At 41.8% G+C, this 24,778-nt stretch overlaps 1 protein-coding gene across 2 annotated transcripts; it reads right to left on the bottom strand.

The window, feature by feature from the left end:
- Positions 1–690: 690 nt before the first annotated feature.
- On the bottom strand, positions 691–6,931 carry LOC103097016 (zinc-alpha-2-glycoprotein). Of its 2 annotated transcripts, none has more exons than XM_016427973.2 (7): positions 6,865–6,931; positions 5,272–5,535; positions 4,784–5,041; positions 2,744–3,022; positions 1,604–1,723; positions 1,062–1,094; positions 691–836 (listed from the first exon to the last, which is right to left on the bottom strand). In XM_016427973.2, the coding sequence occupies exons 1-7, from the start codon at positions 6,929–6,931 to the stop codon at positions 742–744; spliced, it is 1,116 nt and encodes a 371-aa protein (XP_016283459.2). In that variant the 3' UTR covers positions 691–741. The 2 variants fall into 2 exon arrangements, with proteins under 2 accessions (XP_016283459.2, XP_016283460.2); XM_016427974.2 differs by having other exon boundaries at positions 2,744–2,833.
- Between the last annotated feature and the right edge of the window lie 17,847 nt (positions 6,932–24,778).

The following is a 24,778-nucleotide window of genomic DNA, read 5'->3' as shown; positions in this document are numbered from 1 at the left end:
AGTGACTTGCTCAGAGTGACACAACTAAAAAGTATCTGAGGTCATATTTGAACCTAGAACCACCTGTCCCTAGGCCTGGTTTTCAATCCACTGAGCCACCCAGCTGTACCATCCCCTCCCCATTCTATTTCTTGATTCCAAGCATTTTCACTGGGTGTTTCCTAGAAAAAGAAAATATTCTGTTTCCTGGCTTCTTTCAAATCTCTGATGAAGTCATATCTTTTGCAAAAAAGCCTAGAACCTTCCTTCTGAGATTATTCCCAATTTATTCTCTGTTTCTTCTTCTCTCTGTTTGTCTGTCCATCTGTCTCTGTCTCTGTCTCTCTCTCTATGTATCTATAAAATTTTATTTGTATGGAACTGTTTGCATGTTGTTCACCCCATTAGAATATAAGCTCATTGAGGTTGGGGATTGCTTTTTGTCCCCCCTTTTTTGTATCCCCCCAGGACTCGGCAATGACTGGCCCATAATAAATGCTTGTTGACTTCTCAACCTATAGGGGCCAGCTGGGTAGCTCAGTGGATTGAGAGCCAGGCCTAGAGATGGGGTTCAAATCTGGCCTCAGACACTTCCCAGCTGTGTGATCCTGGGCAAGTCACTTGATTCCAAGATGGAAGGTGAGGGTTTAAAAAAAAGTCAACCTATAGTTTATGACTCTTCATCATGTGAGGTATGAAAATAAGTGAATTTTAACTAAGTATCTCTCCCCTGGAGTTTGAGGTTGGGAGGACTCTCTCACTTCAGTTTGGTTGGGGAGGAGGGAGACAAGAAGAAGAGTGGGAAGGGGAGGAGGAAAGGGACGCTGCTGGAGGAGGTGTTCCTAATGATGACATTCCTGTGGAAAAAACATTTGGATTAGAATTTTCCCATTTTCCCAGTATCCATTGGCGAGCAGCTGAAGGAGAAAGTAGGGAAGTGACCAAGAGTCTGGAATTCCTTCTATATACACTTCTCCCTCTCCGTTGCCCCACACTTCTACCAAACTCTCCCCTTTCTCAGTCTCTTGAGGTATTGCTATGTAGTTTTCTTCCCTTGGTCCTCCCCACTCCATCTCTCTTACCTTCTTCTGCATTGTGTTCTTGGGTCCTGCAGCCTATGGGATAGAAGGAGAGAATTATAGAGAAAGATCTGGGAGAAGCCTAGAAAAAGTTTTTCCTAGGTGGGGAGAGACTTAGAGATGGCCTTTCACTTGCTATCGAGGACCATGCCACATTTTTCAGGGAATTCTCCCAGGCTGGCAGTTATCATATTGGCATCTTCCTGTGGGTGAATGGAAGGGGCTCCTCAAGGCTTAGAACAGTCTCTTCTTCCTCACCAGGCTAGGATAGAGCTGTCTCTTTTCTATCACACACTAGGATAACTGGCCAGTGACTAGGGGTTGTCTGTTTATGGTCTTCCCCCCAGGGTCCCATAGAGGAACCAATTTGACTGATTGCTCCCTGCCCCAGCCTTTGCCCCCCCCCCCCGTCCCCCAGCAAAAGTTACTCCCTGAAATACTGTCCCTACAGTGTTATCAGGCCTTGGATTGCTATTGGAAATGACAACTCCTTCTTACTTTTGATCTGCCCTCCCTTCTCTCCCTTTTGTCCTCCGTGGTCCTACCCCAGGCATCTTTTTTCCACCATATTATGAAGGCCACAGCTGAGATCAGGATCCCGATGGTAGTGGCTGAGAGACTGAGAGATAGTTCCCAGGACTTTCCTCTGGTGACTTTCCTGGGTGCTGGAGGGGCAGGCAGAGGCAACAGATACAAAAGTTGGTGGGGTGTCCTCCATAGGATTCTCTCCTATGGGGACTTGAAGGTATCAAACCTGTCCCAAGAGTTCCCCCTTTTAGTAGCAAATATGAGACCATCAAGAAGATTTTTTGCAGCTATCTCATCATTCTCAAAAGGGAACTGGGATTAATTTGCATATAATTTATATAATTTGGTCATTTGTAAGCTTGGTGCATTGCATCACTCTTCTCATTGGTGGAGAAAATGATTATTCAATGATGCATCCCTGTCTAAGGGGTAGAGTTAGCATGAGAGCTTGGGGAAGAGATCTTCTGGCTTTATATTTCAAGAGAGAACACATGCTTCCAGCCCCTCTTTGGGAAAAGAAGCTTAAAAGAGGGGGAGAAAAGACTTTGGGAAGCAGCATACACATGCTTCCCTTGAGACTTAGGGGAAATTTCCTTTTGAGTCAAGCTGGAAGCAGGTATGGGATGAGCTGGTATAGTTTGCTTGCAGTGGGAGAACTCCATCATTCTGTGTGTTGTCTGGTATATCCTGAGCTGAATAACTTCTCTGATTTTTGTTTGCTCTAGACTTGGATAAATAGGTTTGCTCACCATTCACTATTCATGATCTTTTTCTGCAACTTGCATTTAGCTGGAAGGAATCATCTTCTGGATATAATTAACACCCTTCCCTAACTTAGGGATAGTGACTAGGAAATGAATTGGAACCTAAAAATCATTTCCTCTCAACGAGTGATTTACAGTGAGGCAGATTGCTCGAAGGGGGCTGGTCCCCTCATTGGGAGGAGAGCACAATGGCTAGTCTCCTATCCCTTTCTCTGATTCCCCTCTCGGCAGGAATCAACATTTCCCTTGGAGAGGTGTGGCCAAGATTTCAGAAGTCCTCTCTGAGCTACATTTAGGCAAACCCATTTGGATATATTTTACCTACCAAGTCCCACCCCCTACACACATCATATTTGCTTTGGGTTCACTGCATATCTCTATGAAGTCACTCACCTGGATATATGGCAGGCATCCGTAGCTCATAATGTTCCACCACACAGGCATAGCCATCTCCAGGATCCCTTGAATGGAGCTCCAAGACAACTTGGAGGTAGAAAGTGGCATCAGCATTGGGTAAGGTGCCACTGGAGCGCTCCTTTCCCCATACACCCATTTGCCCATCCTTTTCCCAGTGTAGCCGGATTGGGCGAGGGTAAAAGCCCCTGGCTGTGCAGAAGAGGATGAACCTGCCATCTGGGGCATCATCATGAGACACAGTCACCTCAGGGGGCTCTGGGAGCAGATGAGAGAAAGGCTGTCATTTTGGAAGATCAATGGAGACTTTGATTTTTGATCAGTCACTTCAGTCATGCCTATTGGGGTTTTCTTTCTTTTTTTTTTAAACCCTTACCTTCCATCTTAGAATCAATACTGGGTATTGGCTCTAAGGCAGAAGAGTGGTAAGGGCTAGGCAATGGGGGTTAAGCAACTTGCCCAGTGTCATCCAGCTAGGAAGTATCTGATGTCAGATTTGAACCCAGGACCTCCCATCTCTGAGCCCGACTCTCAATCCACTGAGCTACCCAGCTGCCCCTTTTGGGGTTTTCTTGGCAGAGATACTGGAGTGGTTTGCCATTTTACCCCCCTCCAGCTCATTGTACAGAAGAGGAGCTGAGGCAAGCAGGGTTAAGTAACTTGCCCAAGATTACACAACTGGTAGGTGTCTAAGATCAGAGTTGATCTAAGGAAGATGAGTCTTCTTGACTCCAGGTCTGGCACTCTGTGTGCTAAGGCCCCACTTAGCTGCCCCAATAGAACGGCAGAAGACTTCACCACAAATTCATATGCAAACACTTGGCAGAATAGGATTGTAACCAGTGGCCCAAAACTCATTTGTATGGAACTCTCTGAAAGGGTGGATATTGATCATTTAATGATCTACTCATATGTGGACTTATCAAGAGCTTGGGGGGGGGGGGGAGAGAAATCCTGATCTCTTGACTTCCAGCTCAGAGAGGGAAGACACAAGGCTCCAGAAGTTCTTCATTAAGAGGTCCTTAAAATGAAAGATGCAGGGAAGAAGCTGACATGAGAGGAGATGGCAGTCTCCATTATATTTTTTTATCCCCAGCTTGTTACACTAGAGAATTTGGGGAACTTCCTCTGGGGTGAGATTTTGGACCTTCTCCCTCAGATGAGCCAAGATTTCTCCCTCCCCAAAGCAGAATTCATTCTCTCTGTAATATCTGGAGCATCTAGGTGGTATAATGGGTTTAGAATCAGGCAGACTCATCTTCATGAGTTCAAATCTAGCCTCTGACATTTAGCAGTGTGACTGCCGGCAAGTCACTTAATTCTGCTTGACTCAGGTTACTCATCTGAGGAAATGGCAAAGCACTCCAGCATCTTTGGCAAGAAAACCAAAATGGCGTCATAGAGAATCAGCCATGACAAAAATTATCTGGCATATATTCTCATCTGCCTATATTCTCTACCTTCATGAACTGAAGAGAGCCTGGAATTTTGAGTCTTCTCTTTCTAGGCTCAAAGCCAGAAGACCAAGATCCATCTTCCCTCAAACTCTCACCAAATTTGCCTAGTATTGGATAGTCATTCTTCACCAATGAGTAGTTTTATACAAATGGGCTTTGAGGTTATAATCATGCCACACGAGCCTTGGTTTGCCTTTCCTAGAGAATCCAAAGTCAAGGCTACTCAGAAGGAGGAAGGAAGGAACGCCCAGATTACTAGACCTGAGTTGTTGCATGGTTCTTGGATGGAAACTTACTTGTCGTTCCTGCCCACACTTTCCTACTAAGTGAATTATGATCTTCACAAAAGGCTGGCTGGTTTGACAATTGTCTATCCCACAGATTGCTAAATCTGTTAAATACATTGTCTTTTCAAGGCAAGCTCTATATAGATTGTTTGGAACTCATACACTGAGTGTTTCCAGCTATATTCTGTTCTCCCATTGATCATTAACAACAATTACTCTCAGCTGCAAGACTGTGATTCTACAAGGGGAGGGGAGTGTGCAATCTGAGTACTTACCATTCTCCTTTAGGTGGAAGAGTTCCAGGACAATCTTCAGAAATGTTGGGCACTCTTCTGCCAATATTCTGTGCCATTGGACACTATCATCCAAATAATTGCAGAAGCGTGTGACCTCTGGCTTCTTGATCACCCATCTTGCATTCTGCTCGTTTAACTGGCAGACAGTCTCACCATCAAAAGCAACCAACATTCGGCTGTCCACCTGGATGTCTCCATCCAGCTCACAGAAAACTGTGACCTGGGTTGTTTGAAGCTCTGTTGGGGAAAGGAAGGATCAGGACTGTACCCTTCTGGTGCAATTGGAAAAGTACTCTGGGTGGCTCAGAGTGGAGACATTTTGACCATTTACTAGAACACTCAGGCCATTGGGTCAACTTTCTAGGAAGAGGTCATGGCATCTTCAGGGGAGGAAGGTAGAAAGGAATGGTCAGGAGGTGGGAAAGGACTAAGAAAGGAAGGATAAAGCCCTGGTGGAGGAAACTCACCCCAGGTCTCATTGTAAGAGACCATCCAATAGGCACAGAAACGCCGCAAGTCATCCTCTCCCCCTCGTCGCAGCTGCTCTTTCAATTTTTCCATCAATCTGTTCTTCAAAGGTGGGTAGGCCCCACCTAGCTTGAGGAGCACCTCCTTGCTCTGGGTATCATAGGAGAATAATAGCTGGCTGTCCAGCCACACATTGAAGATGATGTCCGGAAGGTCATCTGTTATGGCCATCCCAGTGAACTGGATCTCCAGGCTGTGGAGAGCTGGAGAGCAGAGAGGATGCTTGTAACACATAGGCAAGCTCTCCCACCGACCCCTTCCTGGCCTTTTCATTTCCTGATGGAGAGCATAGCCAGCATAGCTGTCCTGAAGAGGACAGCATCTCTAGGAGACAGTCCACAAAGGACTAACCTGTGACTCTTTAATTGGAAACAATCCTATTCCAGCTGTGGGGCAGACAAAGAGCCCCAGAGGGAGGCATGCAGAGGAAGAGACAGGGAAGTTTGGGAGGTTTTGAGGGGCTCTCCTTAGACCTCTTTCATGATATGGAAGTTCTCTGATGGTTGTAATGAAAAACCTTCCTCCTTCGTGACCTAAAATTATGTCCTCACTGGCTAAAGAGAGTTCTAATGAGGGTGATCATAAATCACTGTTATATAGGAGAGAGGCAGGGGGAACTAGTGATTAGAGACTGTGACCGCAGTAAGACCCAGGTTCAAGTTGTGCCTCCAGTATAATCTTGTGTGTCCTGAGTAAGCTATTTAACCTTGCAATTCTCTAGTGGAAACAGCTCTCTAAAAATACAAATTACAGACAAGTTTTCCCTCCACATCAGCAGAGTGTGATTCCAGGCAGCGTGTTCCCTGCCCTGATTAAATTCTAGATTAAAACGAAAACAAAAAGTTACAAAATACTATATATAGTTTGTAGCATATATCTATATCTCTCTACATCTTTCTATCTAGTAACTTGCTTGCATGAACTCATTTGAAAATCAAAATGTAAATGATTGGTACACTGTTGGACTTGAACCAGGGTTTGAATTTCTCCTTTTCCCCCCACTGCTTTTGTGATCATGGGCAAACCATCTAACCTCTGAGCCTCAGTTTTCTCCTTTGTAAAATGGTGCCAATGACATTTTCACTGCTCTTCATTTTTAGAGATGCCTAGACAGAAGGTTGAGACTGGCCAAACACACATAGCTAGCTGGGGAGCCACAGAAACTTGAACTTGGGTTTCCTGAATCTCTCCTTGGTCTTCTCTCAGTTTGCCTCACTACAGGGCCATGGTTGGGATCAGATGGAGACTTTTGACATTTGAGGAAGAATATAGTTAAGGTGGGGAAGGCTCAGGTAAAGAGAGGGTTTATAGTCAAAACATGCCCTCTTTCAGATTTCAGTCTTAGCACAGTGCAATTAAGTGCACATTTTGAGTGTTAAAAATACTTGTTGATTGATTGAATGAACCAGAAGTTCCCTATAGCTGTGAAGGTATCTCTCCCATATAATCAGAAACCTTCTAAGACTGGCTATGGAGTCTCCATGTTATTAGGTACTGACTCACTTACTTGGGAAGAGCTTCTGGGTACTCACCTGTTTGGGTCTCCCTCAGAGCAAACATGTCCAGAAAGAAAAGCCAAGAGATGAAGGGCCCCTTCATCCTCTTCCTCCTCTTAGTTCTCATCTCCAGCAGTTCATGCCTCATTCTTAATCTAGTGTATATTGAACCTCTTTCCTGGTGATGCACACTGGACGTGGTACAGTCTCCAAATTCCCTCTCCTCCAACCCTAATCCTGCTGTTCAAGGAAGGTAAAAGGGACAAGCTTTAGGGTTAGGATCAGCAGTGGCTTCAGATCTTGTTTCTAAAAGACGAAAAAGTAGGACATTGTGAGTGCTAGATATTTTTCATCCTTCAGTGGAGGACTCACCCTCCATTCTCCTTTATTCTCCAATGGGAAATGGAACCCTTATATCCCCCTTCCACCCCCCACCCCCAAATGGGCTTATCTCTGCCTAGACCCTGTCCTTCTCTTGTGACGGCTAAGGTGTTGTGTCACCAGGTGGAACCTATCTTTGCGCTCATGGGAATGAATGGAAAGAAAGACTTTGCGGTGAGGACAGGAAGCCCTAGGTTTAAGTCAACCTAACATGTTGGTGGGGGGCCCAGAATTGGGGCTAGGCATTTGTTCTCCTAGGGAGGGTTCTAAGAACAGTAATTTCCCTCAACCTACACATGTTTCACTTGGTCTCAAAGAGCAGAACTAGAAACAGAGGTGATGAATGGAAGTTGGGAGTGGGTAGCACATAGTTCTTCTATATCAAGAAAGACTAAATTGTAGTATCCTTGACATTCTTTTTTTTAAAATATATTTTATTTGATAATTTCCAAGCATTATTCGTTAAAGACATAGATCATTTTCTTTTCTTCCCCCCCACCCCCCATAGCCGACGCGTAAGTCCACTGGGCATTAGATGTTTTCTTGATTTGAACCCATTGCTTTGTTGATAGTATTTGCATTAGAGTGTTCATTTAGAGTCTATCCTCTGTCATGTCCCCTCAACCTCTGTATTCAGGCAGTTGCTTTTTCTCGGTGTTTCCACTCCCATAGTTTATCCTTTGCTTATGAATGGTGTTTTTTTCTCCTGGATCACTGCAAGTTGTTCAGGGACATAATGGAGAAGTCCATTACGTTCGATTATACCACAGTGTATCAATCTCTGTGTACAATGTTCTCCTGGTTCTGCTCCTCTCGCTCTGCATCACTTCCTGGAGGTTGTTCCAGTCTCCATGGAACTCCTCCACTTTATTATTCCTTTTAGCACAATAGTATTCCATCACCAACATATACTCCTTGACATTCTTAATATAAACAAGACCAGAAGAGAAAAGGAAGATGCAGCTAAATGGAAGCATGGTTTGGAGAGGCAAATAAAAGAGTTGGTTTTATCATTTATTTGAAAACAACAAGAAGCATCATTCCATGGAACAGTTGGTCACTTCCTATTGCAGTGCCCATTAATCAATTAATAAACAAGCATTTATCAGTCACCCACTATGCACCAGGTACTCTAACATGTGATGAAAATTGCAGTGTTCATCAATCCACCAATACTCTAACATTTATTAAGCATCTGCTATGTGCCAGGCACTCTATTAAGCACATGATAAGTATTTTCAAAAGAGTATTGGAAAATACATTTGGCTTATATCCTAACATCTATTGGGGGAGGATAACATGCTAGATAACATGAATTTGCTAAGACTTTCCAAGTAAAGTCAACATATATGTCAATATTTGTTACTTCAGCATAGAGGTGGGCATAAGGGAGAATGGCAAAAATATGTTGGTAGCATGGTTCAGGAGCAAGATATTAGAAATACCAAAGACTTGTAGAAAGCAAAGAATCATCCAAATATCATGAATACTTTCTTCATGAAAAGGATTGGAATGTATTGGATACAACTAGCAAAAAATATCATAATGTGGTGTTATAATCAGGCTATTCCCAAGCTGTATGATAGGTTAGGTCCTTAGTGGAATAGACACTCAGGTGCAGAGTACTCTGTGCATCTCCATTTGGAAAAAAAACTATAGCTTATGACTCCCACCAGTAAATTTACCCATGTTTTTACACCTTGACTCATTGGGCTTATACCCTCGAGGGTGTGCTATATCCTACTGGGAAAGTTGCTCTGCTATAAAACACTGTGACTGATGATTTTGGAATGGGAAGAGAGAAATCCCTTTACCCTCAGAGAGTAATTTCCTCTGAAGAGATGGCTCTTTTCTCTGCTGCCAGAGGCCATAATGCCTCTATTTCCCTGTAGAATTTGTCTCACTTTTTAGGGTACCACCAGGGTCATGACTGATATTAGGTATTCAATGATTATCTGTCCTCTAATTCCATTTATAATGAAAGTTCTGCACATGTTATAAAGAGGCAGCAGTCTAGACATGTCTTTGTATTTTGTTTTAGCATTTGACTTAAAAAAATTTCTATTACCAATTATTCCTTTCACCCTCCCCTGATATAACTATATTAAAATAATGGGTAAAACCTATAATTATAACAAATAACAGCTTATTTAAGCTAAGGGAAGGAAGGGAAGGGAATTAGGGTCTTAACCCCCAAAGTATGAGCACTAAACCTCACTAACTAATGATTTCATTACCTACAAGTCTATTTCCTAAAACTATTCTAATTAACTCCTTACTTACTATATTAAATTTAGGGAAGGACTTGTAGGTACAGGAACAAGGGCCAAAGGAACTCTTACAGACTTCTGTCCTCTTGAGTCTGGCAGAAGTCCCAGTAGAAATCATCATCAGCACACAGGAACAAGAAGGGGAGTAATGGTTTAACCCACACAGTCCACCTGTGGAGTGTTAACCAAACTCAACCACTTCTCAGTAGATGAATTTGCTTGAAGGAAGGTCACCAACTCCCTCTCTCCTCAAGAGAAGCAAAACTGTCTGCCTGAACTGCCTGTGAGTTCTTGAAAGTTCCAGAATCCTTTTCCTGCCTTGTGGGATTTCCTTCTTTGTAGTTTTTCCTTCTGCTTTGCAGCAAAGAGCTAATCCTATATCCTTACAATAGTTCCCCCCTTTGCACAAAGCCAAAATTGTGTTGAAAATACTCTTTTGGTATTTGTGCACTAACAAACATATATTCCTTAAACTAAAATTCTTACCCCAAATAATAAATAACCTACACTCATTTACTTTTCTACCCTATCTAATACTGTCCTATTCTAGGGATTTAATCAAGGAAAGGAAAAAGGAAATTATACAATAAACAATTACAAAGTTCCAAATACAGATCAAACATATGCAAAAGCAAAATAAGCAAATAACCTCAAAAGCAAAATACAAACACAAATTTCATGCAAAACATTAAAATCATAAAATACTACTCTTATCAACTAATACAGAAAATTCTATTACTATTGCAATGCATAAACCGCAAACTTAGAAAAAAATCCTATATCCTTACAACACCCCCAACCATGTAAGGGTTAAAATTAAGGGTTTGACTAAAATATATGATTCAAAGTATTATTGCTCAAAGTCAGAGTTTAATAGCTTTTATTTACAAAAGAGGTGGAAAGAGTGAAAGCAGAGAAATACAAATGGTAGAGAAGATATTTAGCCTATCTAACTAAACATTGCTCCAGTGTTTGATTCAGCCAGGACTTGTTGACCTTCAACTGGAATTAAACTCTCTATATGGGGTGTGAATTCACTAAGTGGTTTGTGCTTGTGTTGATTCAATCAAAAGGTAGACAGATGAGAGTGAATCCTTTCTTCACAAGCTAGTGAGGTACTTAAGTTAGTGTTAATTCAGGATAGACAATAGAATAAAGAATTCTCTTTCATAACCATGAGTCCATTAACGAGGCTAGGAGGAAATCAACTCATTTTGGATGCTCTGACTAACTTTCTACTCCAACTAAAATAATAAAAAATAAAATTAACTAAATTTTGGCAAGTAGGAAATGACTCATTATTTATGTGACTCATTCCTAAGTCAGCTGTTGGAGTATCACTGATTTGTTAGAGTAAAGACAAAAATGAACAAAAACTAGAAGACTATGAAAAAAAAGGTATTGTGTGTAATGAAAATAATGAGCTTTAATTAACTATATAACTGTTGAAATGGAAAAAAATGAAGGGATGGACATTGACACAGCTTATTATAATTTCCCAAAGATATTTAGTCAGTGTCAATCAGTTGTCATAATGAGGAAATTTTGGGGTATGATAGTTTATAATAACTCTATTTTTACTCTTATGAATTTGCCTTTTCATTTTGGTATTCTGATTTTCTTTTCTTTTTCTTAGTCTTTTTCTTAGACTATTGGTTAATTGATTTTCTTAGTATTTTAGTATATAAAACCTCTTTCTTGTTATGTTATTTCTATTGTCTTTGAGTCTCAAGTTTTTATATTTCTCCTAAGATTTTTAAGATTTCTTTCTTTGTTTTATTGAGTTGTTAATTTCTTCATTTTCTAGTTTTGAACAATTTTATGTTCTTTTTCTATGTAATTAATGTTTTAGTTATGAATTTTTCTCTGAAGATGGCTATGTGCTATAATAACAATAGCTAGTGTTTATATAATGGTTTAAAATTAAAGTCTATAAATTACAAATGTTATCTCATTTTCACCTTCCCCCAACCACTCTGGGAGGTACGTACTGTTATTACCCCCATTTTATAAATGAAGAAATGGAGGCCCCATGGGTTAAGTGAATTGCCCAGAGTCACAAAGCTAATAAATATCTTGGGTGGGATCTAAACTCATGCCTTCATACCCTGGGCTCAGAGTTCTATTTACTTCCTAACTATTTCCCCCCGTTATTATACTTTTCTTTAATATGATTATTTATTGTTCTTATGATTTCTAATTTGACCTGCTCAACATTTGGGGGTGTCATTACTTCATTTAAATTTAGGTATTTGTTTTTTATATTTTATTACAATTTTACTGTATTATTGTTTGTAAAGGTTGTGTTTATTACTTCTGCCATTTAAAATTTGTCTCAATCAATCAACAAATATTTGTCTATGCTTTCAGGCATTGTGCCAAACACTGAAGATACAAAGACAGAAGTAAAACACTTAAGGAACTCATATTCTATTAGGGACATTGTGGACATATGAAAATATTTCTAACAGAAATATTCTAAATAAATATGAGATCATTCTAAGAGGAAAGCATTAGAATCTGGAGGGTTTCAGGAATGGCCTTATAAGATATTTATGATTCTCTTCTATTCTAGTACATGATCAATTTTAGAGATGGCAGTGTTGGAATGCTTAGAAATAGATAACTTTAAACTTTCTCTTCAGAAAAAACTGCAGGTCAGCCAAATCCCCCCCCCCCCAACAATTTCTTTTCTTGTCTGCTGGATTTATTTGACTGTGAGAGAGGAATATTAAATCTCCTTCTATTGTTGTTTTATTATCAATGAATACTTTTTTGGGCAAATTGTTTAGCTTTGCTTTTAAGAAATTAGATCCGATGTTATTATTGTTATTGTCATTTCTTGTAAGAGAGTCACTCTATTTTCTTCTCCAGGGAAAAGTGCAGTGATCATTCATGGACCCAATCTTAATACTGATTGGCACTGAAGCTTTAAGTATTCTGACTTTGGCTGGTTTGGATCTTCCTTAGGCTTTCTGGTGGTTCTTTATTCCTGAAGATTCACCATATTATATGATGGACTTACTGCAGACATCCAACCAGCTTTAGCCCTACTAAGGCTCAAAAAGTGAGTCCAAGTGCTCCACCAGCTTTCCAACAGAGGAGGATAACAAGGATTATAGTCATGGGCTGTCATGCCTGGTGGTCTATATATGTTAAGTAATTTTTAAAAATTGTCAGATGCCTTTAAACATATTGTAGTGCCTTGTGTTTGTGCTGAAAAAAAAAAAGAATAAAATTCTCGATTTTTCACTCTCCTAAACATGAATTGGTTTCACTTCCTTGTCTTCATTCTGCACACATCTATATTGAAAACTTTTTAACGTTTCCTCTTCCACTATGAACTTAATCATCATCAGTACACATGAACATTTGAGGATGTAAAGGACAAAAAGGAGGATGTATAAAATGAAGGGGTTGGACTCAATATCTTTTCACTCCCATTCTCTTTCTAAATCCAAGATCATGGCCATGACTATGTATTTGAAAATATGAACTATTACATGCAGCTCGTTTTTAAAGTGCATGATAAATTGAACCCCAAACCATTTATATATTAGTCATACTTAAATATGTATGACCATCACTTGTCCAGAGGTGGGTAGCAGATCTCATCATTAGTCTTTTTTTTTTTAAACCCATACCTTCTGTCTGTGTATTGGCTCCAAGACAGAAGAGCTGTAAGGGCTAGGCAATGGGGGGTCAAGTGACTTGCCCAGAGTGACACAACTAGGAAGTGTCTGAGGTCAGATTTGAACCCAAGACCTCCTGTCTCTAGGCTTGGTTTTCCATCCACTGAGCCACCCAGCTGCCCCCTCATCATTAGTCTTTTAAAGTCTTGGTTGCTCAATGCAGCAATCACTTCTGTAATCTTTCAAGCTTGCTTTTCCTTTATTATGGTTATCATAGAAATAGTTCTCCTTTCTTGGTTTTTCTCTCTTGTGAACCTTTTGCTCTTTTCCCACACATTGAAAAAAATTTTTTTAATACAGTCTAATGTGGTTGCTAGATATGAGTTTTCTTTCTTCTCTTGTCTTTTCAGTTAAAGCACCTTTTGATTAGGCTTTCAAGACTTTAAGCAAATACGTTTGTACCACTTCCTGTTAGGTGTTTCCCATGACTGTAATAATGATGTTTTTAAACAGCCCCCAAACCTAGATCCTTCTCCCCGACACCATCCTTTTCTCCAGTTGTTTATTTTGCAGCTCTTCATTTCTTTTATGCATTTCTGGTTTTCCATGGATAGTGATGACAAAGAAACCACCTGTGCTGCCAAAGTCTTCTATTGCAAACCAGCTCTACTTTGTTAGATCCCTACTGTGTGCTGGGCAGTGTGCTTAGTACCAGGGATACAAAGGAAGGCAAAAGACAATCCCTGTTTTCAAGGAGGACTTAGTCTCACGGGGGAGAAAACCTGCAAACACACATACTGAATGAAATGGAGTTTGCTGTGGAGGGAAGGAAAGAGAACCAGGAAAGTTCTCCTGTAGAAGGTGAGATTTTCATTGGAACATGAAGGAAGTCAGCGAATCTAGGAGGAGGAAATGAGGAAAGAGAACAGCCTAGGCATGGGAGAGAGCCAGAAAAAAGCCTTTAGCTGAGAGATGGAGTGTCTTGTTTGAGGAGCAGCAAAGAGGCCAGCTTCATAGCCTGCACCAGTGCCAATGAGCAGTATGATTCATGCCTGAATGAATTTTCAGAAGTGTGCCGTGTTCTCCCAGTTATGCATACAGGCACACCAAGGTCAGTCTTGAGCAGATTTATTTACTTGGATCAGAAACCCTGGAAAAGAACAACATCCACCATATGACACCCCAACACACAGCCTCATTTGCTATGAGGCTGATATCATCTCAACCACTCTCATTTATTGTGCCATTTTTATGAGGATTCTCCATATTTTTTCCCCATAGAGACATTCCAGTTGTCTTCCAACTGAACTGTGGGTCGGGTCCCACTTCCTCGTATCTCCCACAAGATGGCAGCCTATGTCTTCTTGGTATGGCCAATGGGCTCCCATTTACTACTGATGTTTCTGCGTAGTGACAAAGTGTGAGTGTATGTGTGTACAAGCTGCTTGGTCAGCTTCCAGCATATCTTTCTCCCTACCTCTCTCCCTCCTTCCCTTCCTCCCCCCTCTCTGTCTCTCTCTGTCTCTGTCTCTGTCTCTGTCTCTCTCTCCCTCTCTCTCTCTCCCTCCTTCCCTCTCTCTCCCTCTCTCTCTCTCTCTCTGTCTCTCTGTCTCTCTGTCTGTCTCTGTCACTGTCTCTCTGTCTCCCTCTCTCTCTCTCTGTGTCTCTCTCTCCCTCTCTCTGTCTCTCCCTCTCTCTCTCTGTTTCCCTCTCTCTCCCTCTCTGTCTGTCTGTCTTTCTTTCCCTCTCTCTGTCTCTGTCTCTGTCTCCCTCTCTCTCTCCCTCCCTCCCTCTCTCTCCCTCTCTCTCTCCCCCCTCTCCCTTTCTCTGTCTCTCTGTCTCTCTGTTTCTCTCTCTCTGTCTCTGTCTCTGTCTGTCTCTCTGTCTCTGTCTCTGTCTCTCTCTCTCTGTCCCACCCTGTCTCTCTTTCCCTCTCTCTGTCTCTCTCCCTCTCTCTCACATACACACACACACAATATCCCCCACCAAATAAAATCCATTTCATCTTTAAAGGAAATTGTATGTGTGAATGCTGTGTGTGAGCCTGTTTGTGAGTATTTGTGGATCTGTATCTGTAGGGTGTGGGAAGGTGAGGAATGCTTTTATTCTTCTTTTGCATGGGCCAAAATCCACCCCAAGATCCTATTATGATGATTGTTAAACCAGCTCTCATGAAGTACATAAACCTTGCTCCTATGGAAGGTACAATGGAGGCTTCTCTTCTCTGAGAATTTTCTAGTTTAGGAATTGGGGTTGCTCAGGAAATCAATATGGCAGTTTTCTAGGTGTGGAAACTCCCTTCACCAACTCTGTAAACTCTTTTATAACCAACACAATGCAAGGGTGGCAACTTGGGCTATGAGAACCTTGGTAGAGGGCTGTGAGCTATATTTGACATATATACTATTCTATTGAAATATCCCCCAAATAGTATAATTCCCTGGTACTGTGGATTGAGTGATGCACTTGAACTCAGGAAGCCTCAACTTCAAAGCTAGACTTAGATACTTGCTAACTATTGTGACCCTATTCAAGTCACTTAACCATCTGCTTGAATGTTTCCATCTGTAAAATGGGGATAATAATTATGCCTATCTTAAAATATTGTTGTGATGATCAAATGCTAGTATTTTAAAAATATTGTACAAACATTAAAACTCTACATAAATGCTAGCAATGATGATTATTGCTAATAATCATATTAATGGGTGAAAATTTGTGGAATGGGGAAAGAAGAAAAGAGAGGGATATGCAAGTTTTCAGAGAGACAGGAATAATGGAATATTAAAGGAATAATTCCAATAAACCCAAACCAAGTGAGTAAGATTTGGATATGAGCCTTTTCCATACTGAGCTAAAAAAAAATCAACCACAAGGACATAGTGATGTTTAATCTATTTGATCTACATGATAACCATAAATTCTGAATTGATTTCTTTTTATTCAAAGAGATTTTATTTTCCCAATTACATATATAATAACAATTTTTCAACATACGTTTTCCAAAATTATAAGACCCAAATTGTCTCCCTCCTTCCCTTCCCCTCCTCTCCCTGAGATGGTAAGTGATTTGATCTGGGTTATACATGTATTATTATGCAAAACTTATTCTGAATTGATTTCTAATCAATGTAGCTCCAAATCTTTGTGGATCTTGGTGAAATTGTTATATTGTTATAATGTGCTTGTAAGGCTCTCATTCCATCTACAGCTCCTTATCTTTGGCAGCCAGGCTTCCTATTTTTCCTCTCAAACAAATGGGGAAGCAAGAAACAAACTGGAGGCTAAATGTGATATGGAGTCGTCACATTAAGAAACACGACTACTAATCGCCACTCATGTAGTGCCTCATCTATGTGAGACACTGTGCAGAATGCCTTATACATATTATCTCATTGGATCCCCACAATAATCCTGGGGAAAATCAGAGGTTATTAAATAAACAACAACAACAATGAAAGATCCCAGAACTCCATAGATTTACCAGTGGGTAGCTCATCTCTAAGAAGAGAGCATTTAACGAAGTGCAAACAAAGTTAGAGAGTTTCTTGGTTTAGTAAGAAGGCAGAGGAAATGGAGTTTTACACATATAGTAACAACCCCAAGTGCTCCTCTGATGCCTTGAAGGCTATTTATGGACCAAAGATGTGTGATGTATCTCAGCTACTCAGCGGGAATGGAGCCGCACTGATTGGTGCTCTGGATGTGCTTTTGGAGAGATGGGCTGAACATTTCCATTGAGTTCTAAACAGATCATAACCAATCAGTGCTGAAGCCTTTGACCGCACGCCTCAGGTTGAGGTCAACCCCTTTTGGCCAGCCTTCCCACTGAAGAAGAGGTTTTTGAATGCCATTAGGTTCCCCTGGTATGGCGAAGCACCTGGTACTGATTCCATTTCAGCAGAGATTTACAAACAAGGCTGAAAGTTTCTGGGTTACATGGAAAGAGAAGGTTTGTCCACCAGGAGATCAAAGATGCCTTCATTCTCCATTTCTATAAAGGAAAGAAAATGGGATGCTCCATGACAGTCTCAGGGAGGTCAAGTTTTAAATCCTTGGGCCCAAAGATCAATGCAGATAGCAATTGAAGCCACGAAATGAAAAGATTCTTGCTCCTTAGAAGGAAAGCTTTGGCTAATCTGGACAGTCCACTAAAAATCAAGGAAATCGCCCTGCCGACAAAGGTCTGTATAGTCAAAACTTTGGTTTTTCCAATAGCAACATATGCCTGTGAGAGTTGGATTATAAGGGAATCTGTACTTTCTAATAGGGGGCTGGAGAAGACTTTTCAGAGTCTCTTGGACAGCAGAGATCAATTAGTCAATGCTTAAAGAAATAATTCCCACTTCACTGAAAGTTCAAAAACTGAAGATGAAGCTGGATGTTTGGCATTGGTGGAAAGGTGATTTTTGAAACCCTGGAGCTGTTAGAATTAGGAAGAGTGGGATAGAGAGAAGTGGAGAAGGCTCAGAGCTCTGGGGGACACCCACGCATAAAAGCCAGGAAATGGATGATGAACCATGGAAGGAGGTAGAGGATAGGTCGACAGGTAGAAGGAGATTCAGGAAACAACACTATTTTGGAATCTGAGAGACTTTTTTTTCATGCAGGAGGAAGATGTTTGACTATGCCAGGCATGATAGGGAGGTCGTGATGGAGGGTCCCCCACCATAAAACATATGGTCCGGTTCTTCTACTAACCATCTTCTTGGTAGGTTTAAGTCTTACTTTGTCAGAGAAATACAGGAAAAAAATTTCTTCATTTTTTTAACCCCTTGTCTTCCATCTTAGAACCACAGTATTGGTTCTAAGGTAGAAGAGCAGTAAGGGTTAGGCAATGGAGGTGAAGTGACTTGCCCAGGGTCACACAGCTAGGAAGTATCTGAGGCTACATTTGAACCTAGAATGTCCAGTCTCTAAGCCTGGCTCTAGATCTACAGAGCCACCCAGCTGCCCCCAACTTCTTCATTCTTACAACATTTACTCTATGCAAGATATTGTGCTAAATGCTAGGGATACAAATGTAAAAAGCAAACCGGTACCTGCCCTCAGAGGGCTTACATTCTCATTGTGGAAGAGAGGACATAATAGACAGTGGTAACTGTTGTGGGGGGTCTTATGGAAAGTGAGTGGATCCAAAGGATGATTGATTGACACGTGCCTTCCAGAACAGACAATAGAAACATTATTATGATGATAGTGATGTCAGTGTGGAATCTGGATTAAGGTCATTAAGAAAACTATTAATTAATTATATAGTATTATTTTCATTACATGATTAATATAGAAACATCACATAATTATAATAAATAATAATGTGAATAAATAATATAATATGAATATTGTTATATTAGTTAATTATGTTATATATAATAAAATTAAAACTATTAAAAATTAAGAAAACGTGGAGATGATTTAGATGAAGTGGTCTGGCTATGCTGTGATCTGCATTGAGAGATGAGTATCTACCCTGAGGAGATCACAGCTCTGTGGAAGTAATGTCATGAGCAGTGAACATAAATGACACGGTCCTCTCTGACAAGCTATTGGCTTTCATGTGCGACATACAGAATGGTCCCAGTGGGTAGGATTATGGCTTATGACTGGTCTTCCTGGAATAGCCAACTATGTCTGGTGCCCAAGACACAGCCATCCTGAAACCTCAGGCTAACCACACTTTTCATCTGTCTATTTGGGTACAGGTTTGGGGGTTTTGGTTTCATAAGAGTGTTCCCTTACAAAAATGAACACTATGGAAATATGTTTTGCATGACAACCCAGATGGAACTGCTTGGCAGCTCCGGGAGAGGGGAGGGAAGGAGACAATCTGGATCATATAACTTCAGAAAACTCATGTAGAAATTTGTTATTACATGTAATTGGTTGGAAAAAAAAGCGCTGGGGAATAAGGGAGGATACCTGGCCTTCTGTGACAAGCTGAGCTCTTCCCATGGACTTCATGAAATATTACTTGGGATTCTCCCTTGCATGTCTTTATGGCCTGAAAATTTCCCCAACATTTGGTTAAAACAACTGCTTCAGTTCCCTAACAACAGCTAGTTGACTCATTGTAGCCAGTTTGAGGACAAGTTCTGGTGGGGAAGATGGACCCTTTAGAGCCACCTCTGTGGGCCGTGGACCACAAAAATCAAGAAGTTTGTATTGGAAGAGAAGATTTCAAATGAGCGGGTAGCAGTTTATGGGGTGGAAACTGAAGGGAGGAAGTGCAAGGAAAAAAAAAGTCCTTATTAGAGTTCCTTAAAGAAATGCTGATTATTGTTTGAACAAAGGCATGAAGGCGTTGTCTACTTCTGCTTTGTGTGATCACTGGTAACGTCACCTAACCTTTGTGGACCTCAGTTTCTCCATCTGTAAATGGAGTTGGACTAGATGACCTTTAGGGTCCCTTCAATTCTTAAATCAGGATCTTGGGATACTTTGTGAAGGGGGCCTTGTATTCTCTTTCTCCCTATTCCCTAATACCCCTGCTTTGGTAGGCAGTTTGGTAGTTCTCTCCTACCTTTTCCTTCAGAGCCTCCCAAATGCTGAGCTCGCTCTGGCAATAAATATGGAGCTTCATCTTCTAGGTGTACATCCCTGGAATCCCACTAGACTAACTGCATTTCATACATTGTAATTTCCTTGTAACAGGGCTGAAGGAAGAGAACAGTAATCTCTATTTTCCTGATGCTTTAATTTTTATAGGAAACGTATCTCTCAACAACATCGTTGGGGCAGAAATAGAAAGTTGGAGAGGCTGAGAGATTTATTTAATTGTGGCCACAAAGCTCCTAGGCTCAGATCCCAATTGAAATCTCGGTTTCCTCACTACACGTTGAGCTTTCTTGACCCTAAACCAGATGACCTCCCTGTACTTGGGTAAAAAGAGAAGAGGTGGAGAACATCTCAAGCCAGGAAAAATGGCAGAAGCCAAGGCAGTGGGAGTGAAGATGGAACATCCTTGGGTTTGAGGTCTGATGGATGGCGCAGGAGCCTCTGATCTGGGTAGCCAAGGTCTTTTTGTCCCACAGGAATAGACAGCTGATTGATCAGCACGTCTGTGTCTCTGAGATCGATGGGAAAGCATAGTTTATTGTCCTTGTGTGCCCAGCTCCATACTTAATAAATACACTCAGACATATGTCTATTACGCCCCTACATACACATAAGCATAGATGCATACACGTCTGCATGTGTAGCCATATATTTAGTAAGTATAATTCAACCTAACTATAATGTATCATAATTATGTATGTGTATCTATAGATCTATATGTATATATAGATCTATATTTATCTATAGATATCTATAGATAGTATCTATAGATATATATAGAGAGGGAGGTCTTGCTCCCAGGAGAGGTTCCTTGTCTACACCTCACTTACCCTCAGATAAAAATCAGAGTCCTAGAATTCACATACCCCCTTCCCCCAATGTTCTTCCTCACTTTGTGGCTGTCTCCCCTGTCCTGCCCTCTGGTCCAGGGATTTCTGTAACATGTTCCTTGACCTAAAAGGCAAATAGAAAAAAATCACAGAAGACCCACAGGCTAGGAGGGGCCCGAAGAGATGACTTACTCAGCCCCTTGTCCCCGGACAGGACCATACCTCCACTTGATGGAGGCCTCCCTTAAATAGAGCCCTGCATCTCCTGGGCCATGATGGGAACTGGGGGTGAGGGTAGAGAGGATGACTTTGTCTCCTCCTTTATACTTGAGGGTCCACAAGGATCAGGACTGAATCTTCTGCGTTGGCAAGATGGATCTAAGTAAAAAAGCACTATGGGCCATTTGTTCAGAAATGTAAGATTCACAAAGTGGGTTAGATGCATTATTTCCGTAGATGCTCACAGCAACACTGAAAAGGTCATGATGCTATTTTATGCATTATTTTCAGATGAGGAAACTTGGGTGCCATAATCTCAAGTGCTTTGCTCAAGGTCACAAAGCCAGCAGATGTCTGGGAGTGGTTTAAATATTGGTTTCTCCTGACTCCAAGCCTCTTGTCCTTCCCACCAAAACATGGCACGACTACTAAGAAGAACTCAAAAGGGATAAATATGAAGTCCAATACCTGGTCTTAGCTCAAATGCTACTTATGGCAGGAGGCCTTGCTCAGTGTCTTCTGCCATTAGATCATGAGCTTCTTGAAGGCTGGAACCATCTTTTGCCTCTCTGTGTATCCCCAGGGTTTGGCACAATGCCTGGCACATAGTAGTACTTAATAAATGCTCATTGGCTGGCTAATGCCTGGCCCTGAAAGATTATCTTGAATTTGCTTTGTAGGTACAATGACGTCCATAGGCTTGCCAACAGGTCTGCTTGACCCTGGGTCTCTCCAATGGGATCAGCACTTGAGGACCCAGTACTTTGGGCATCTGCAGCAATACTTAGGATCTTTTAATGGCAATGGAGGAAGGGGGATGCATCAAAAAAGCCTGGTTACTGAACCAAGAAGGGATGCCCACTCTACTAACTTTTGGAAGAAGCAACACCTACCCATACTCCTTTCTGCCTCCAGAGTGTGTGATGGAAAACTCTTTGAGAGGTCTTCCTAGGGAAGGAGGGAGTGACTGCCCTCCACCCCCCAAACCAACAGACATATGGGGGCCACTCTCATGGTGGGAAGAAGCCATGCCACTTGGCATAGATGGCATATTTATTGAATCTGAGTGAAGGAATGAGAAAGCATTTATTAAGTACTGTCCTAAGCCCTGGATGAGATTACAAATCATCATAGAATGAATAGCTGAATTAGTTTCCCAAATTATTTCAATAGCTTGGGGCTGGGGAAAGGAGGGAAGAGGGTCAGATTAGATCTACTATGAGGAAATTTTATCGCAATTGCCCTCCTTCATTTTATTGTCTGTAAAAAATGATCCATTTTTGGCTCAGCAGGTCACCAGCCTTTCTTGGCTAGTTATGGTCATGTTTTCCTTGAAGTGAGTGCCCTTACTTTTCTGTCTAGGGATTCTCAAATGGGATTCCCAATACAATTGCTTATTTTAGTGGTTATCTTTCCCTTCTTCCCCAACTCCTCACTGACTCTTTTAAAAATCTCTTCTGAGACTGAGCTTTTTTCTTCTTTTCTCCCTTCTCCAAATTGACAGTGCCCCCCTGTTTGCCCAGACTTACTTTCCCGGGCCTCTATCAGATTAGGAAACCCAGAATGGGCAGAAAAGGTGACAATCATCCTTTCATCCTCTGACCCTCCATCTGGTGGTGAAGGTCCTTGGCTTCTCAGACAACACCTCAATTTGTGAAGCCATGAGTCCCAATTCCTGTGCCTCTAGTAATGTCTAAATAGGAAATTAGGTCATTTGATTCCAGGAGCTCTTCATCCCCTATCCCTGCCCAGGGTGGGATTGGTTCTGTTTGGGGGCCATATCTTCCTTTCTTTACCAGCTGGGACATCTGCCTCCAGGCAGAACCTGCCCTAGCCTGCCAAGCAAGAGTGGAAGTGAAATCAAGTTTGTGGTGAAGGCAGGAAACCCTCAAGTGCAATGGCCCCAAGTGTTATGGGAAAGGCTGGGGCAGGCTGCAGACCTCCCACAAATGCAGTTGGCATTCACAAGTGTTGGCCAAAGGAGTTTGAAGTAAGAAATCACCAGATAACACAGACTTTGCCTTGGGCAACCTTGCGTTTGATGGGCAGAAACAGACCTTATTCTTAGAAAGTCCTGATTGGGAGAGCAGAATTGTACACACATGCCTTGACCTTGGGGGATCCCAGACTGTGAGCACAGACCCCTCTTCAGGTCCTTTTGACTCTGTCCTTGAACATATACCAACATGGTGTTATTGCTGGCAAGTTTCAGTTTTCTGAGGGCTGCTGATGTAGGGTAGTGACTAGTGGTTGCCTCTGAGCCATCAAGATGGAATACAACTGACAGGAAGAAGCAGAAATGTTTAACAATTCTCCCCCCCCCCCCCATGAATGTCTATAGGACACCTTTTACATTTTAATTGCATTATTACCATTTTCTCAAGACTAGACAATCAAGTCCTGATTTAGAGGGTCTACTGATTTCCCAGGTATAAATGTTCCACTGAAAACTGGATAATCAGCCCTCAACCCAAACTGGCCTTTGCATGCCCCTAGAAGAATCCATTGGTCAGGAAAGCTTTAACTAGCCTGGGGGGAGCAGGCATTGCCTCCCCCCCCCTAGTAACAGGGTTCTGGAGGTCTTGTTTCCTTCCTGGCAGTGTACTCTTCCTCCCAGCAGAAGGATGCTCCTCCATGTGGTACTGCTGAGGCACATGGGCTACCTCTCTGCAGCTGTCATTTCTGGGCTTCCAGCATGGGTGTCAGACCCCTCTGGCTTGGGTTAGTATACCCCAAGTTGGACTGTTCATTCCTCTACCCATTGATGCCCATCTCAAGAACTCCACTGCCATCATTTTGGCTAGCTGTGACTCTGCCATGCAATGTGAAGCGGCTACTAGAAATGAGCTCGTCTTCTTGTCACTGGGTTATCTGGCTCGTTGGCTTGTGAAGGGATGTTCCTAGGTAGAGGTACAAGACCTCAGAGAGTGTGCTACAACTTGGTCTTTCTTCCCAGATGTGTGTAAGTGTGTGTGTAATTATCTTGTACCTTTGGACTCCATCTCCCAGAATGTTTTTTCCTATCGTGGCATCCCTTTCCCTTCTCCACCGCGTTTCGTGTTCACGTTTGTATATAAGTTTTGGTGACTCCTCCCTCCCTCTCTCTCTCTTCTCTCTCTTGTGAGTCTGGGTGAGCCCCGTCTGTTTCTCTAGCCTTTTATTTTCCTTTTTGCTTCCAGGTATTATTAATAAATCTTATTAAATAGAATACTTGGAGCATTTTGGATAGTAATTTTTAATCGACATTTTGATCCTCCTCCTGGAATTTTAGTAGTCTGTGTGACCTGGCTGGGCAGAGGCTTGGTCTGCTAGCTTTGGGCACCATTGCTCTCTCTTTATTCCTGGGAGACAAAGATTCCCTTTGGCAGCCACTGCTGTCTGTCTATGTTGATAAAGATAGGCAGGAGACCAACTGACCATGGCATTGCCTGATTTCCTAAAGCACAGGTATGACCAAGTCACTGACTCTCTGCTGTCTCTAGCATCAAATATCAGTGTTCTCAGTCTGGTGGCACTTGACCTTTCTAGCCTCATTACTCTCTTCCAGGGATCCTCTGATCTAGCCACCCTGACTTTACTATTCTTTTTCTCACCTGACATAGAATCTCCTGCCTTTGGCTGTGCTCTAAGTCTGGAATGAATTCTCTTCTCACCACTGCCTCTTGGAATCACTAGTTTCCATCAAGACTGAATTCAAGGGTAGGGGTAGCTGGGGGCTCAGTGGATTGAGAGCCAGCCTTGAGATGAGAAGTCCTGGGTTCAAATCTGCTCTCAAATGTGGGACGCTGGGCAAGTCATATAACCCCCATTGCCTAGCCCTTACCACTCTTCTGCCTTGGCACCAATATTTAGTATTGATTCTAAGGTGGAAGGTAAGGATTTGAAAGAAAGGACTGAGTTAAAGGGCTACCTTCTACCTGAAAACTTTGTGGATTCCCTGAGAGCTTAGTCCTCCTTCCCTCCTATTACCTTGTGTTTTTTCATTGTAAACTAGCATTTCATTTTCTTTGTAAGAAAAATAGCTAATGAAGCACTTTATGTATATTATCTCATTTTATCCTCA

Source organism: Monodelphis domestica, chromosome 1 (genome assembly GCF_027887165.1).
Source record: "Monodelphis domestica isolate mMonDom1 chromosome 1, mMonDom1.pri, whole genome shotgun sequence".
Classification (NCBI taxonomy): Eukaryota; Metazoa; Chordata; class Mammalia; order Didelphimorphia; family Didelphidae; genus Monodelphis; species Monodelphis domestica.
Note: the sequence above shows the minus strand (reverse complement) of the source record. Positions and strands in the feature narration are given on the sequence as shown.